The sequence below is a fragment of the Dipodomys ordii genome, unplaced genomic scaffold, assembly GCF_000151885.1.
Source record: "Dipodomys ordii isolate 6190 unplaced genomic scaffold, Dord_2.0 Scaffold188, whole genome shotgun sequence".
Taxonomy (NCBI): Eukaryota; Metazoa; Chordata; class Mammalia; order Rodentia; family Heteromyidae; genus Dipodomys; species Dipodomys ordii.
The window spans coordinates 2,789,868-2,807,745 of record NW_012267404.1 but is presented as its reverse complement, the minus strand read 5'-3'; the positions used below and the strand labels follow the sequence as shown (position 1 = coordinate 2,807,745).

The window sequence follows — 17,878 nt, the reverse complement described above, 5'->3', positions numbered from 1 at the left end:
GCACCGACGTTGTAAAGCTCGTTTTGGACAAGAAGTACAAGTTGTCATGTCCAAAAATATTTCTGAATTAGAACAAAATGTGAATATTTAATTAACATCTTACAAGTTATACTGTTGTCATTCTTAAAGCCATTTATGTCATCCTCTAGCCCACAAATTATCATTAATATTTGTGGAGACTTGTGAAATCTGAAGATATAAGTGAAGATAATAGTGTTCTAAAATATACTTTTATTGTTAATATTTTATGCCTCTTATTTTGTAATGTTTTATTATAACATAGTATTATAAGTCCATAGTACCTATGATAATACACTTCTTATATGTTAAACACACGTATTTTATCTCAATATTTAAGGTATATTACCTGTACATTAATTGGGATTTTTTGTTTTTATGCTTTTGTTTTTTAGAAAGCTAAACCCTTACAAATATATTAATGCTTTACAAAGCTACCTAGAAGAGTGATGTGTGCATATATTGAAATGTAACTATTCCATGGGGTATACATTTTTTACCTGGAATCTTGTTGAGATACCTTACTACCTTTTGGTAGCACTGACTTACTATGATCAATGTGTCACTTTCCTCCTGTTCCACCGTTTCTTATTATGTCTCACCAGCTAAAGTGAAGGAAGAGATTGACAACGTGATTGGCAGGCACCGCAGCCCCTGCATGCAGGACAGGAGCCAAATGCCCTACACAGATGCTGTGCTGCATGAGATCCAGAGATACATTGATCTCCTACCCCTAAGCCTGCTCCATGCGGTAACCCGTGATGTTAAGTTCAGAGACTACATCATTCCCAAGGTGAGTTTGTTTCTTCTCTGCTGAAGCTCCATAGGGAGCTCCAGAGGGAACTCAGTTCCTGAGGTCACTGTGGGATTCCTCTTCTGCACACCACATGAGAGACCTGGGAAAGTCTCCGCTCAGTTGGCTGCTTAGGAGAGTCTCTGTTATGGCAAGTTGGTGGTTATATATCCGTGCAATAACGCCCTGGTATCCTGCACTGTGAGTTTTCCAATTTTTGTTCTGCCCCTTAAATTCTTTTGTTTTGGGAATGTTCTCCCTTTTAGCTATGCTTAGTTTTTTTTATTTCCAAATGAATCTGACAAGTTTATTTTTTATCAATTTCCCAAAATGCTCTACTGGAATATGTATCATGATGATCGTAAAATTATAGATAAATTTGGGGGAAAATGTTATTTTCAGTTCTCCAATTCATGAATAAATTATGCTCCCAATTTACCTATGCTTTATTTTATTTTCCAAATAATATTTTGTTTTCAATACACTGTCTTAGAAATATTTTCATGGACTTCATCTAAATGTGGAGTGTTTTGATTGTTATTGTTCTGTTTGTGTTGCTGGTGGTTGTGGTGGTAGTTGTTCTTCCAGCTTGAGCTTTGGGCCGCAGCAATGTCCTGGGCCCTTTTTGCTCAAAGCTGGTATTTTGCCACATTGAGTCACAGAACCAGTTCTGGTTTTTTGGTAATTACTGGAGATAAGAGTCTCATGGACTTTTATTACCTGGCTGGCTTGTAACCGTGATCCTCAGATCTCAGCCTTCTAAGCAGCTAGAATTACAGGTATGAGAAAACACTGCCGTTTGACTGTACTATTTTATGGTGCCTTTACTATACTTGCTACATGATATACAGAAAAATAATTAATCATTCTGATGACCTCATAATTAGTAAACTCATGAAATGTATTAGTCATTGCTAATGATTTATTTGAAGACTTGTTTCAAATTTTAAGGTGCATTACCTTGATATCTGGGTTGATATTTTATTCTCGCTTTTCTAATTCTTATGTCCATAAATTTGCTTTGCTGAATTTTTGCACTGGCATCCAAGGATGGTGGACATCTTTGTTTCATTTATGATTGTCAGAAAATATTTCAAGATTGATATTTCACTGTCAAGTTGGGTATCTTAAGTTGCTTTGGTAGATTTGTTTATAATATTAGGGAAGTTTATCCCATATTTTTATTTATGTATGCATCTTGAACATAAATATGTTTGTATTTTGAATCAGATCTATTCTCCATAATAATTCTTCTTTTTAAAGTATTTTATTGTTATTATAAAGGTGATGTGCAGGTCGAGTACATTTCTTCTTGGACAATGTCACGCCTTCTCTGGCTCTCTCCCAGTTTTTCCCTCCCATCCCCACCTACAAGTTGTACAGTTCATTTTCAACATAGTGTCTAGTGAGTTACACTGCTCAATTTGTTCATCCTTTGTCCCTCCATTTCTGTGCCTCCCCTAACACTCCCAAAGAAAGATAAATGAACAAACAGAAACAAAAGGAAAGGAAACAAAAACAGCAAAAAAGAAAAGAAACCCTTCTTTTCATTTCCTGCAGTTCATTCCAGTAAATATTACTTTGTATGATCAGATTCAATAGACATTGAGCCTTTGTGTTCCTCTCATAAAAATATCCTCCTGTGGTCTCACTGTATGAATGCCTAAGAGTCTTCTTTTTATATTAGTTTAAAATTTCAAGCACAGTACTGGCTTAGGCAGCACATATGGTAAATCGGAGCAATACAAAAAAGATTAGCATGGCCCTGCTTAAAGATGACACTCAAATTTGTGATGTATTCCATATTTTTATCAAAACAAGTACCAGGAAATGGAAACGTTGGAGTTGGGACAAATGAGGACACAGGAATGGAAAGAGGAAGGGGGAGCAAATGCAGTCACTGTATTCTAGATGAGTAGTTGTTGGCCTTCCAATGCTTTGTGCCCTCCTCATTTTAAGGTTTCTGCTGTGGAGAAATCTGGTGTTATGCAGATGGGCTTGCCACCATAGATGACTGGTTGCTTTCCTTTAGGAGCTTTTGGTACTCTTTAATTTTTCTGAATGTTTAATGTTTGACTATAATGTGTCGTGGAGTGATTCTTTTTTGATATGATCTGTTTGCTGTCTTACACACCTCCTGTACCTGATTGCTAAAGATTTAGGAAATATTCTCCTATTATTGAATATGTTTCTTTTTTCCTTTAGTATGAGCCTCTTATCCATCCTCTATGCCTATTTTATATAAGTTTTATCTTTCAAGTTTCCCAGGTGGATTTTATGCTCTTTTCATACTTCTTTACTTTTCACCTAGTTCTTCATCTATTTTAACATATCTACTTTGTCCTGATATTCTGTTTTCAATTTTATCCACTCTTTGTCACTGGATTTTTTACTTGATTCATATAGCTTTTCATTTCTAAAAGTTTAGTTTAATTCTTTAATATTTCTGAATCTTTGTTGAACTCATTGATATATTTCATTGTTTTCCTTACTTATTCAGCTGTTTATTTGTATTGTCTTGGAATTCACTCATGTTTTTATTTTTTTTTCATTTTACTGATCTTGTAGTCTTGTTTTGAGTTCGTTGGGCTTTCTTCTTCAATATCCTTTATGTCTATTGCTATAAAATTGTTAAACTTTGGAGATATTTGCCTTTTAAAAATACTTTCTGTATTGATATTTATCGGATCTGAAGCCAGATCATTGGTTGGAAATCTCTAACACCTTTAGACCAGAAGATTGAATTAAGTGATTTTCATTGTATCTGTAGCCTCTATAACTGGGTTTGTGTTTTATCAGTCAAGAGTCTTGAACTCAGGACCTGGATGCTCTCCCTGAACTTCTTTTGCTTAATGCTAGCACTCTACCACTTTGAGCCTTAGCATTACTTCCGGTTTTCTGGTGATTAACTGGAGATAACAGTCCCGTTGACTTTCCTTCCTAGGAGGCTTTTAACTGCAATCCTTAGATCTCAGACTCCTGAGTAGCTAGGATTACAGGTATGAGCCACTAGCACTTGGCTTTATGTATATATCAAACTTAGCTTAGCTCCTCTGTGTATATTGTTCCCAGGGCACAACTGTATTACCATCACTGACATCCATTCTGCATGACCACAAGGAATTCCCCAACCCAGAGATGTTTGATCCTGGCCACTTTTTGGATAAAAATGGTAACTTTAAGAAAAGTGATTACTTCATGCCTTTCTCAACAGGTAATAAAATTTTATTCCCATAATTCAAGATAAATTTGTGGGTGCGGAGGGGGATGTCAGTTGGAACTTATATAAATCCTCCTTTGGGGCTGGTGTATTTGCCCTAAGCTTGTGATTAGGAGCAGCTCTAAATGCCCATGCACTTTCTTGTTTATGATGCATCTCCACTGTTTGACCACATTAGAGGTTTCAGTTTGTTTGTGCATTTCTTCCAAGTTGAGCAAGATTAAAGCATAGATCTTTTGCCTTCTCTTCCTAACCAGTAATCCTCATTTAGACGGCCCTCACAATGAGAAAGATGATCACATCACAGGTCCTTGCCACATCTTTTTGTGGCATTTGTCACCCCCAGGATCCTCTACAAAATGAATTTCTCTCAAAATACACAGAAAAGTGCTGAAGTCCAACAAGGGGGAAAAAATCACAGATTATGAGACAACAGGGTTTGCAATGGGGAATATTAACCAACTTATTCCTTTCTCGTTGTCCAAAACTAAACAAAAAATTTAGTAAGTAACATTTTAAGATAATTGAGGTACTTCAAAGGGGACAGAGAAGAGCAGAGCATATCTTTAAAGTCATGAACCATAAGAGCAAAACATTTAATCTCAGCTAAGAGTGTCAGAAACTGTCAAATAATGTTATGTATATATCAGAAACATGGGGCAGATATCCCACAATGATCACAGAGCACCATGCTCTTCTTTCAATCCAAGACATGTGTCTGAACACCTGCAGTATGTGTGCTGTATATCTGGCCAGGGAGCCTCCTTCCTTCTCTAATGCTGTGATTTTTTTTATTTTCTATAAATTTTTATTGTAAAAATAATGTACAGAGGGGTTACAGTTACATGAGTAAGGTAATGAATACATTTCCTATCCAAGATTGTTACCCCCTCCTTTGTTGTTCCTCTACCATCCCTTCCCTCCCCACCTCTTCAACTACCCCCCGCAACTTGTAAAGTTCATTTTCTACATGTGTCTTGTAAATCTCATTGTTACAATGGGTCAACCTGTATCCTTGTTTCAGCATTTTGTTATTTCCCTTCCCCTACCCAAATTAGAAAAATGTATATACAAGATGCAGGGCACCAACATCAAATAAAGGCAACCATTGGTCCTATATTTTGGGGTGCCTGGCTTACTTCACTTAATATAATTTTTCCAGGGCCTTCCATTTCCTAACAAATGGGGCAATGTCATTCTTTCTGATAGAGGTATAGAATTCATGTGTGTGTGTGTGTATGTGTGTGTGTGTGTAATGGATTTCTCTCTCTAAATATATACCACATTTTCTTGATCCATTCATCTACTGAGGGGCATCTGGGTTGGTTCCATATCTCAGCTATCGTAAATAATGCTGCAATAAACATAGTTTGTGCTGGTATCTTAGTAGAGCTATGTTTGTGATCATTTGGGTAAATGCCCTAAAGTGGGATTGCTGGGTCATAGGGGAGTTCTATGTGGAATCTTTTGAGGAACCTCCATGCTGCTTTCCAAAGTGATTGAACAAGTTTACACTCCCACTAACAATGCAGTAAGGTTCCCTTTTGGCCACCTCCCCTCCAGCATCTGTTGTTATTAGAGTTCTTGATTATAGCCATTCTAACTGGGGTAAGGTGGTATCTCGATGTTGTTTTGATTTGCATTTCTTCTATGGCTAGAGAAGTTGAGCATTTCTTCATATGTTTATTGGCCATTCTTATTTCCTCTTCAGAGAAGTTTCTCTTTAAGTCTTTAGCCCACTTGTTTATTGGGCAGTTGTTTGTTTGAGGATTTGTTTTGGGAGGGATTTAGTTTTTTGAGTTCTAAGTATATTTTAGATATGAAACCTTTGTCTGTGATGTATGACTAGTGATGATCTTCTCCCAATTTGTTGGTTTTCTATTGATCTTGATAGTTATGACCTTTGCCATGCAGAAACCTTGCAATTTCATGCAATCCCATTTGTCCAATCTTTCTTTCATATATTGTGTTTCTGGGTCTCTATTAAGAAATTTTCTGGGCTGAGAAGAGGTGGCTCAGTGGTAGAGTGCTTGCCTTGCATGCCTGAGGCCCTGGGTTCAATTCCTCAGCACCACGTAAGAAAAAAGAAAAAAGCCGGTAGTAGCGCTGTGGCTCAAGTGGTAGAGCGCTAGCCTTGAGTTGAAGAGCTGAGGGACAGCGCCCAGGCCCAGAATTCAGGCCCCACGACTGGACCAAAAAAAAAAAAAAAGAAAGAAAGAAAGAAATTTTCTGCCTGTGCCAAGGAGCCTAAGAGTTTCTCCTATTCCTTCCTGTAATGTTTTCAGGGTGTCTGCTTTGAGATGAAGGTCTTTGATGCATTTGAAGTTGACTCTGATGCAGGGTACTATCTGGGATCTAGCTTTAGTTTTCTATGGGTGTTTAACTAGTTTTGCAGCACCATTTACTGAAGAGGCTGTCTTTCTTCCATTCTATTTTTTTAGGTCCCTTATCAAAGATTAGGATGGCTATAAGTCTGTGGGTTCATTTCTGGGTCTTCAGTTCTATTCCATTGGTCTTCAGGTCTGTTCTTGTGCCAGTACCAAGTTGTTTTGATTACTGTGGCCTTGTAGTGTTTTGGAGTTTGGTATTGATATTCTTCCAGCACTGCACTGTTTTTTCTGCTAAGGATTGTTTTTGCTATTCAGGGTCTTTTATTGTTCCATATGAATTTTGGAGTTGCTTCTTCTATTTTATTGAAGAATGAGATTGGAATATTGATAGATGTTGCATTGAATTTGTAGCTAGCCTTTGGCAGTATTGTCATTTTCATGATGTTAATCCTCCCAATCCAGGAGCATGAGAGGCTTTTCCACTTCCTAAATTCCACCTTAATTTCCTTTTTTAGGATTTTAAAGTTTTCATCGTAGAAGTCCTTTACTTCTTATTAAGTTAACTCCTAGGTATTTTATATTGGGGGGCATTAAAAAGGAGTTGCTTTCCTGATTTCTGCCCCACTCTTCTCATTATTGCCATACAGAAAAGCCATTGATTTTTGAGGGTTAATTTTTATACCCTGCTGTTTTGCCAAAATTTTGGATCAGCTCCAGTAATTTGGGTGTGGAGTCCATGGGATTCTTTAAATACATGATCATGTCATGTGCTAAGAGTGAGAGTTTTACTTTGTCTTTCCCCATTTGGATCCCCTTTATGATTGTATCTTTTCCTATTGCTCTAGCTAGGCATTCTAATACAAAATTGAGAAGCTGAGAGAGTGGACATCCTGTTTTATTCCTGAGGTTAGAGGAAATGGCTTTAGTTTTTAATCATTAAGTATAATGCTGGTTGTAGGTTTGTCATACACAGCCTTTGTTATATTGAGGAATGTTCCATGGATTCCTAGTTTTTCCAGCGCCTTCATCATAAAGGGATGTTGGATCTTGTTAAAGGCTTCTTCTGCATCTATTGAGATAATCATGTGGTTCTTATCCTTCCTCTTGTTGATCTGATGAATTATATTAATTGATTTGTGTATCTTGAATGAACTTTGCATCCCTGAAATGAATGCTGCTTGATCGTGGTGCATGATTTTTTGATGAGTTGTTGAAGTCGATTGGCCAAAATTTTGTTGAGAAATTTTGCATCCATGTTCATCAAAAAAATGGATCTATAGTTCTCTTTCTTTGAAGGGTCCCTGCCTGGTTTGGGGATGAGGGTTATGATGGCTTCATAGTAAAGGTTCATATGGAATTTTGAGGAGGATTATTGGTATGAGGTCTGCTTTGAGGCCTCGTACAATTCAACTGTAAATCCACCTGGTCCTGAGCTTTCCTTGGGTGGGAGGTCTTCTATTGCTGTTTATATTTGATGCTAGATATGGGTCTGTTAAGTTGGTTTAAATTATCTTGGTTTAGTTTTGGCTTGTCGATGTTTGCTAGAAAATAATCCATTTCTTTCAGAGTCTCAAACTTATTCAGCCTCCTGAGTAGCTAGGATTGCAGGCATGAGCCACTGGTGCCCAGGTAATGCTGCTTTATATCTGTAACTTAGATACTAAGGGGAAAGGCAGTGATCTCTCTTCAAAAATTCACTTGTTTTACACAAAGGGAAACATTTTAAATAATGAGAAAATTATGTTTTCAGATTATTTTGTGCTGCTGAAAATCTGAATATGACATTTGGGAAACTGAATTAGGGCAAGATTTTATTGCTTGAAGGGTCACAAAAAGTATTAAAAAGGAAATGAAATGTGGCCTGTGTCTTGATGTTAGGGAAAACGTATCATAGCCAAAAGGAATTTCATGATATAATATTTAAACTTGTGTACTGTAGGCTGATAAAATGGACAGTTGGGTTGTATTAAAATGCAAAAGTGTTCATTGAACATTTTTCTGGAGACAACTTACGCAATATGAACCCATATTTTTAGAACAACACAGATATCTCTAGAACATAGTTTATCATAGGAACCTGAAACTCAAATTTTTATAAATAGAAATAATAAAACCCAATGAAAATTGTAATAAATTAAAATCTATTATTATTTTAATGCCTTGCCAATGCTATATGAAAGAATTATTAGCATCCTCATTTAATATGTGAAGAAACTAAGGTTCAGATAGTTTAAGCAACTCAGCCACATGGGTACTTAGCGACAGAGTCAAAATTTGACTTCTGAATTGATTGTGAAAGCAGTGTTTCTCATCACTCCTTCCATGTGATGAATTCCACTTGGAGTCTTGGGAAGGTCTGTGTCCTCCACCCCTGCATATATATTACTCTATAGATGCAAAAGTTTGGAGAAAATCCCAAAGTATATTGTCACAGGCCTTGTTGGTAAGTAGGGATAATACTAAGAGAGAAGCAATGGAGTAGACCTTCAGGTTGAGGACAAACTGTATTAAATCCTCATCTCAACCACAGGAGAAAAATACAATTGGAAGCTTACTTGTCTTCCAGAATTATGACCCCTCTCTGTAGCAGAGAACATAGCTGATATAATAATTCATCAACCCCCAACACGACAAGAGAAAAGAGAGAAAGAGAGGAAGAAAAAATTTAAAGAGCATTTATCATGTAGAAATATTTAATGAAAGGTTTACATGATGATGATAATCTGGTTTTTATTTAATATAATTTGTTTTGGTATGGTTTACATTTGGATTGTTTTTTAAAGATAGGATCTAAAAAATGTAGCCCAAACTGGTTACCAACTCAAGATTCTTCTATCTTAGCCTCCTGTGCTTGAATTACAATTGGGTGCTGCCATTCTCAGATTTGGAAAAATAAAAATAAAAACTTTTAATGATGTATTAGTTAAGATTACATGTTAGATAGGCAAATAGTCTGTCTTCCCTGGGTACCTCCATGCATCATCCATCTGCCATGCATTCAGTATTTCATTGAATGAACATTGACACTCTTTTGCAAGTTACAAATGCAGTGTTTCATATGCTCACATACAGGGAATCATTTCCTGCTTTCTTTTTTTTTTTAATTTCAGGCAAAAGGATTTGTGCTGGAGAAGGCCTAGCCCGCATGGAGCTATTTTTATTCCTGACCACCATTTTACAGCACTTCAACCTGAAATCTCTCGTGGATCCACAGGACCTCGATATCACTCCAGTTCTGAATGGGCTTGCCTCCTTGCCACCAGCATACCAGCTGTGCTTCATTCCAGTGCAAAGAAGAGCTCTGCTGTCTGGCTCCAGCTGTGCAGCAATCTGCAGTTCCCTCCTCTGAGCCATCACTCACCTCCTTCCCCTGCCAGGAATGCTTTCCTGTCCTCCCTTCTCACATCTCCCCTCTCCCTCCCAGATCCAGGAAGATCCATTCTCCATTTGGGAGGGTTTCCTGTGTCACTGCACTGTCACATCTATAGTTCACTATGATTTATAATAGTCTTATTCACCACTCCACATGCTAACACTTATCTAATGCTGATTTACTAATATGCTAGTATGGCAAAACCATAAAATGATTACCATGTGACAACTCAAACTCCTTTTTCTGTATATTCTCCATAATAAATACTACTTTTCATGCCTGGGGTCATTTTTGGACTGTCCTACTTTGTTCAAAATTCAGTGAAGCAATAAATCAAACTAGAGTCCTATATTATCTGCATTACAGCAAGCACTGAGAATGGGAAGGGGAAGATGGTAGGAAAACTCTTTGGCTATGTCACCTGTCATATCTGAAGATGTGGACTTAATGAACAAAAACAATGTCCAAAAGTATCTCCTCCTGTAGGGAAATACTGTGAGCCGCAGACATAGACATCAATAAACATTACAGGCTAACATTCCTGTCTTTGGCATTAGTGTGAACAATAAATCAAAATTGGTTTTCTACAGTGTTTAACCAATTTTACCAGCACCATTTCTCCCATCCTTTTTTTGACTCCCTTATCAAAAATTAAATGGCCATAGGTCTTTTGGTTCATTTCTGGGTCTTGAGTTCTATTCTATTGGTCCTCAGGTCTGTTCTTGTGCCAGTACCAAGCTGTTTTGATTACAATAGCTTTGTAATAGAATTTGAAGTTTGGTATTGATATTCCTCCAAACACTGTTCTTTCTGCTAAGGATTTGCTTTTGCTATTCGGGGATCTTTTATTGTTCCATATGAACTTTGGGGTTGCTTCTTCCATTTCATTGAAAATGAGGTTGAGATATTGATGGGTATTGCATTGAATTTGTAGATAGCCTTTGATAGATAATCAACAGAAGAACCATTAAATGTAGTTTATCCAAAATAAAGTACTTTGGTCTATCAGTGTTGAGTTAGATTCTAATTAGAGTTCAGAGCTCTATGAATTGCAAACATTATTTGATGAATGAACTCAAAAAGTTACTGCTTAATTTTTTGTCCTGGTTCAAGAGTTTATTCATCAAATAGTGTTTGAAAGTTCTCAATACCAGGTGATCCTAACTCTGATTTTAGTCAATGGATATTGCAATTGTGAACCTCTTACTTGTTTTGAAAGTTGATGGTTAGCATAATTACCTCCAGAGGCAGTCTCCAAATCCTTATAATCAAGGCCAGATATTTTTCAACTCACTTCCATTCTATAAGCAAGGTTTCTGGTTGATTTTTATTATACTTATTAAGTTTTTATTTCCACAACTTTATGTTTTAGGATTTATGTTTCTTTACTGAATTATTTCATCTCCAGCATTGTCTTCCTTTTCTATACTCAGCTTTGTTTTTGTTTTTTTGTTTTGTTTTGGGGTTTTTTTGTCAGTTGTGGGGCTTGAAATCTGGGTCTGGGCGCTGTTTCTCAGCTCTTCAGCTGTGAGCACTCTACCACTTGAGCTACAGCACCACTTTCGGTTTTCTGGTGGCTTATTGGAGATAAGAGTTTCACAGACTAGGATTACAGGTGTGAGCCACTGGTGCCCGGCTTCAACTTTGTATTTTTATTCTCTTGAAATTTATACATGTCCTCTTCTATTTTGCTGATTATTCTTTTTCTCAACATGTGAAAAAAAAATCAGTCTCCAAATGCTAACCAGTTTTCAGAATCATTAACCATACTTTGAAGTCTTGAGTAACAGTGAATAGCTAGGGTGTTTTTTTCTTTTGCTATGGCTCTCCTTGGAAAGCCCTCATTTTTTACTTAGTGCTTCTTTCTTTCTTTTCTTTTTTAAATTCTTACAACAGCACACGCACTTTCACAACTTTTGTCACATCTGTTGATTTGGGTAGCAGAAACCCGTTCATAAGTTTGGCATCGGCCAAACTTATATATACACCACCAGTGATCATTCAGCAACACATTGCATGTCTTTTCATCCTACTTACTGTGCATGAAATTATTGTCAAACTTGTCATGACTTCACAGCCTTCTTCGGGCAAGTAAGGATTTAATTTTTTCAAAGCTATGGGAGCTAGGTGCCGGTGACTCAAGCCTGTAATCCCAGCTACTCAGGAGGCCGAGATCTAAGGTTGCGGTTTGAAGCCAGTCCTGGCAAAAAAAACTCTCCATGAGATTCTTATCTCTAATTAACCATTCAAAAATTGGTAGTATCTAAATAAATAAATAAATAGAGTAGAGCTGTGGCTCCAAGTGGTAGAGCACTAGCCTTATGCAAAAGAGCTCAGGGACAGCACCCAGACCCTGAGATCAAACCCCACAGCTAACAAAAGAAAAAAGCTACTGGAATTGCCCAGATTTCCAAGGTTCTGTCCCCAGCACTGTTCTATGCTGGAAATGTCTGTTTGTGGAATGTCTGTGTATTTCTGGGACCCAAAGCTCTTATTTTCCCAGTAGACATCCAAAGTGGGTTGACTGACTTGATGTAACACTTTTTTGAAGGTGAATAGCATTATAGTAGCATTAAGTGGGGACAGAGAAATGACTCCTGTGTCTTGAAGGACATTAGAGACAAAGCTTGGAAAATGAGTTACCTGCTGCAGAAATCCTGATGAAAAGAATTGAAATGATGGAATCCCTAACAAGGAAAGCCCTGAGGAATCTGGCCAAGAAAATTCTCTCATTGTTCATTGTTATTCTTGTTCTTTTGAATTCTTTTTTTTTATTGTGAAACTACTGTACAGAGGGGTTACAATTACATGGGCAAGATAATGAATACATTTCTTATCAAGCATTGTAGCCTCCTCCTTTGTTTCCCCTTCCCATCCTCCCCCCCTTCCACTCCACCCTCCTGCCCGCCCCATGAGATTTTTACCTTTGTTATCAATTGAGTCTTTTATATTGTCAGCTACTGACTTTGGGACGAGTCATGATGTCTGGGTTTTTTTTCATATAGAATGTTTCTTCATTGTGATTTGCACATAGTAGTTCAAGTCACTAGTTGGGGATTTTAATTGTCCATAGTTTCTCATTTGAAGTAATCTCAATATTCAGGTAGAGCTGGATCATTGCAGAGTTGATGTGCACTCTCTTACCATGGATTGGAATTTTGATTCATAATTAGCATTATCATCAGCAAAGGACATAGTTATATGTCCAAAGGACATCTATATAAAATAATATTTGTCGAAATAAACTCCAGAAAATGAAAATTAGAGTCTTTTTTTTTCTTTTTTGCTGCTTTTGTTTTCTTTCCTTTTTGTTCTGTTTGCTCATTTATATGTCTTTGAGAGGGCAAAGGAGGACACAGAAATGGAGGGACAAAGGAAGAATAAATCACCAATGATAGCCACTGGACCATGTGGGACTATGTGATTTTGTTCTTTCTTTAGTATGTTCTTCCCGCATGGTATAACCCTTTTTTTAACTGTATTTTATTCCAGTGCCCTACATCTTGTATATACATTTTTCTAATATGGAGAGGGGAAGGGAAATAACAAAATGCTGAAATAAGGATACAGTTTGACCCATTGTAACAATGAGATGTACCAGATCCTATGTTGAAAATGAACTTTACAACTTCAGGTGGGGAGGGAGGAGTTGGGGAGGTGGGGCAGAAAAGGATGGTAGGGGAAAAACGAAGGAAGGGGTAACAATACTAGATAGGAATGTACTCATTACCTTACTCATGTAACTGTAACCCCTCTTGACAATAAAATAAAAAACTTTAATTAATAAAATAATTTTACAATAATATATGTGGTATTGCTATATATGATATTGCTTGAAAATACAGGTTAATTATTATAGATGCCTCAAAATCAGAAACTTTGCTATCTCTTTGTTCTTTTTTTGCTCCATATTGACTCAGAGTCAGACACTCAGGAACAAACCTCAAAAGGTTTTCCTCAGGAAGGCCATTTGTGTGAGGCCAGGTGGATTCCATCCTGTGACCCAATCTCAAACAAATAATTGAAAGATTGCTGTGGCTATTCCAAGTTTTTTGTCCTTCCATATGAATTGTAGGATTTTTTTTCCTCTCTGAAGAATGTCATTGGTATTTTTAAGGGGAGATTGCCTTGAATCTGTAAATTGCTTTGGGCAGGGCAGACTTTTAATAATATTAACTCTTCCAATCCATGAACAGAAGAAGTATTCACATCTTTTGAAATTTTGTTTTGTTTTGTTTTTGTCGGTCGTGGGGTTTGACTTTTGGGCTGGGCGCTGTCCCTCAGCTCTTCAGCTCAAGGCGAGTGCTCTACCACTTGAGCCACAGCGCCACTTCCGGTTTTCTGGTGGTTTATTGGAGATAGGAGTCTCACGGTCTCTCCTGCCCGGGCTGGCTTTGAACCGCAATCCTCAGATCTCAGCCTCCTGAGTAGCTAGGATTACAGGCGTGAGCCACCAGCGCCCGGCTTCACATCTTTTGAAATTTTGTAATTTCATCCATCAGAGTTTTGTGATTTCCATAATAGACTTATGTTACCTCTTTAGTTACATTTTTGATAAAGTCACCTTTAGTTAAATGTGTAGTTGTAAGTTTGGCCTTTTACAAATACAGTTTATTGATCAGTTATTGCACTTTTTTTATAGGTTCCAGAAAAAGAACTTTTGCCTTACTTTAATTTCTTTACCTACAAAATGATAGAGTTGACAGGAATGATGGTCAACATTGAAATTTACTAAAACATATAGTTCTGTTACTGACCACATGGTTCAGAGCAATATCTCGAAGTCTACAAGAGGGCAGCCTTGCCAAATAGTGTCAACTTAGGGACACTTGACTAAGATGACCTGTATTTCCTAGGGTGGGAAGTATGCTTCCCTCTCTTTGTGTATGAAATGAAGACAGGAATAAACTTCACTTGCTATTTAAACTTTTTGTTTTGAATACTGAATAGTTATTTTGAAATACAAATTTCTCAGTTAAATTTGTGAACACATCTCATGATTACTGTTAATGTATGTTAGCAGTTTTATCACACATTGATACTTTCAACATTTATTCATTTGTTCCTTTGAAAACATAAATTTAATCATAATTTGTAACTCTAGCTATTCCTGCTAGTTTTACAAATGAATCTCTCAACTAGTCATTATTTATTAAAAATGATATTTGCAACAACTCTTCTTTTTTAAATTATCATGAATGTCTACAGACTTTGATGACAGATGTGAGCAAAAGTAAACATGACAAACTATCCAGAAACCATTTACCTAGTAACACAGGATGAGATGTGTCACTTTAATATTTTCTTTTAGATGTTTCCTAAATTCACAAAATTAATTCTAATTATTAATGTTTAACCAAAACAATCAAAACAGCAATGAGGTTCTGAACTGGTGTGATACAGAAGATACAGTTTCTGAACTCAGGATTGTATTGCTAAAATAATTTTATTAAAGATAAAAGAATGGCATTTCTTTCATGAAGGGAAATTTGAGCTGCATCTGCTTAGACAATGGTGCAGGATGGCTGGAACACAGGCAAGGAAACACCTGCTCAATGGGATGAGACAGCAGAGTTTCCATCAGCCTGCCATTTTTATTGAGACTGGAATGAAAGAGGGCTTACAGGAGTGGGGTAGAACAGCTAAACTGGTTTCAACTGGGTTAATATCAATGTCCTTCAGATCAACCAGAGGTTTCAAGGTAAAATTCTGTAAAATGTTTGTCAGTACCAAAAACAATTCCATAATGGCAAGTCCTCTCCAACACAAATTCTCTTTCCTAAAATAACATAAACTAATTAATCATTAAGTTCTGATTCTCAATAGCATACATAATGACATATATATGGAATCTATAAATACATTAATGAATGACTAACTCACTGATGAGTTCTTCTATTTATTCCAACATTATTTTCTTCCTTTATTCAGCCTAAATTTCTCTTGGTATGTTATATGAAAAGATATTTTCTGTGCAATCACATTGGAACTGCTATGCTGAGACTTCTTAGTACCAACCTCTTGGGAACACACATATACAGGCAAATCTTTGCATGCATGCATGCATACATGAACACACACACACACACTCATCTATTCCAACTCACATAACACAAAGTATGTTCCACCATGGATGCAGAGCTCATGGCTTGTTTCTTCTAATCAGTACCCTAAGGGATAACTCTAATCTTTTCACATATCTGCTTAAAGTTTTTCTAGACGTTACTATGGCTAGATATGAAAGGTAATGTTACAAACATGGTCAAAATCAGCTCTTCGGGACTTAATTTCTGTATGTTTCTCTCACCCATTTCTCCCACACTCAAGATATTACTCTTCACTCTTCCCTAAACAGACTGGAAACTTTAAGATTCTCAGATTTCATCACTTCTCTAACAGAAATGGTTTTCAGCTCTGCTCTGTCTGACTTTCTCCATAGTCATTTATAATCAGCTCAGTTGCAACATGGCTTTTCCTAACATCTTTTACACACTCAGGATATAAAATTCATTCCTCATTCCCCTGTTTACCACAATGTTCACTAAAGCTGCTAACCCGGCACATTTCACATGAAGTTGAAGTTATTCATTCATTTGTTGGACAGACTAGAATCTAAGTTTTTTTTATACATAAGGGGAACAGTTTGGGGGAAGTGTATAAGCTCCCACACAAAACCATCAATAAGTTTGTGTGAACTGACTTCTTAAGTTACTTGAGAAAAGCAATAGCAGAACAGGCTGTCTAGGAGCAGCGCATACAAATCCTAGTTCTGGGTCAGGAAGCAAAAGCAGGAATGGAATACTCAACTCAAGGAGAAACAACCTGGAAGCTGGGCATTGTGCCTTTGGCCTCCTAGAAATGGCAATTTATCCAGCCCAGAGAGGCCACCACAGAACTTGCTTACCTGCTGGAAATGCCATGAAGTGGACACTCTTCTTAAAGTTGCCACTTGCATCCAGAAAGTGGCCAGGGTCAAATTGCTCTAGGTTGGGAAATGCTTTGTTATCGTGCAGGACAGAATTCAGAGATGTTAAGATGTTTGTGCCCTGATAGAAGAGAAATGCATACACCAAATTATAAAGGACATCATAGAACTTGAAAAAAATTAGACTTATGTCAGCTAATCCCTTTGTTTTGTTGAGGAGGAGATTGTGTTGAAAAGAAAGAAAAAAAAGAGAATCCATTTGTTCAGTGTCACAGAAAAAATCAATGGCCAATCCTAAATGGTCCTAAGTCATATGATGTCAAGACCAGATCATTTTCCACTGACTAGCAAGCCACACAGCTCAACGATTGTAGTCTGACCTCAGTACTTTGCAGAAGCCCTGGGATGTGTGTTGCTCCTGACAAATAAACCACAGTATAATGGAAGAGTGATGGCATCATAAAGAAAAAATCCACTTCATTAGGCCCTACAATCACCCTAGATTTCTGCTGAAGAATGTTTTCCCTCACAGTTCAGGGTACTAAAAGCCAAGGAGGATGACATTAATTTCGGACTGAAAAACATTATAATTCAGGTCAGATGCCTGATATGTGGCTGTGTTATACTCTTGAAGGGTAAGCAGGAATAATACTACTTTGATGGCTGAGGGCTTAACATTCCAAGCAGAAGGATAAAGGCCTCTCACCTTTGGAATGAGGTATTCCCCCAACTGAGTGTCCTTAGTCACTGCGTGGCAAACACTGGTGGGGACCAGATCAATGTATCTATGGTTCTCATGCACCACAGCATCTGTGTAGGGCATTCACCTTCTCTCTTGCATGCAGGGACTGCGATTTCTTCCAGTGCATGCAGGGACTGCGATTTCTTCCAATCACATGATAAATCTCTTCTTTGACTTTAACTAGCAAGACATAAACCAGAATCTATATGAAGTGGGACATACATGCATTTTGAAGAACCATTAAGATGGTGATGAAGATACAGGAAATAAACGTTGTTCCCTCTCCTTAAAGGGGAAATGAAAATGAAAGGAGAAATATGACATAAGAAGTAAGTGAGACAACCTGAAGAAAGCAACCAGGGACTTGGGCCTGCCCCAAACCGGCATTACTCAAAGTCTAACTGAGCAAGCACAGGAGGAAAGGAAAGAAGAAAAACTTAGGAAAACGGAATGGCAGGGACAACAATGCATCTCTCT

The 17,878-nt window shown here is 37.3% G+C and overlaps 1 protein-coding gene and 1 pseudogene across 1 annotated transcript in view; one reads left to right on the top strand and one right to left on the bottom strand.

Moving 5' to 3' along the window:
* Positions 1-9,710, top strand: part of LOC105999354 (cytochrome P450 2C26-like) — a 19,221-nt gene extending 9,511 nt beyond the window's left edge. The window contains exons 6-8 of the mRNA XM_013034326.1: positions 624-811; positions 3,884-4,025; positions 9,472-9,710. Of these exons, the coding sequence (XP_012889780.1) occupies positions 624-811; positions 3,884-4,025; positions 9,472-9,710 (569 nt within the window). The remainder of the gene's footprint in view (positions 1-623; positions 812-3,883; positions 4,026-9,471) is intronic.
* Positions 9,711-15,314: 5,604 nt separating this feature from the next.
* The window catches only part of LOC105999353, a 12,234-nt pseudogene continuing 9,670 nt past the window's right edge, over positions 15,315-17,878 (bottom strand).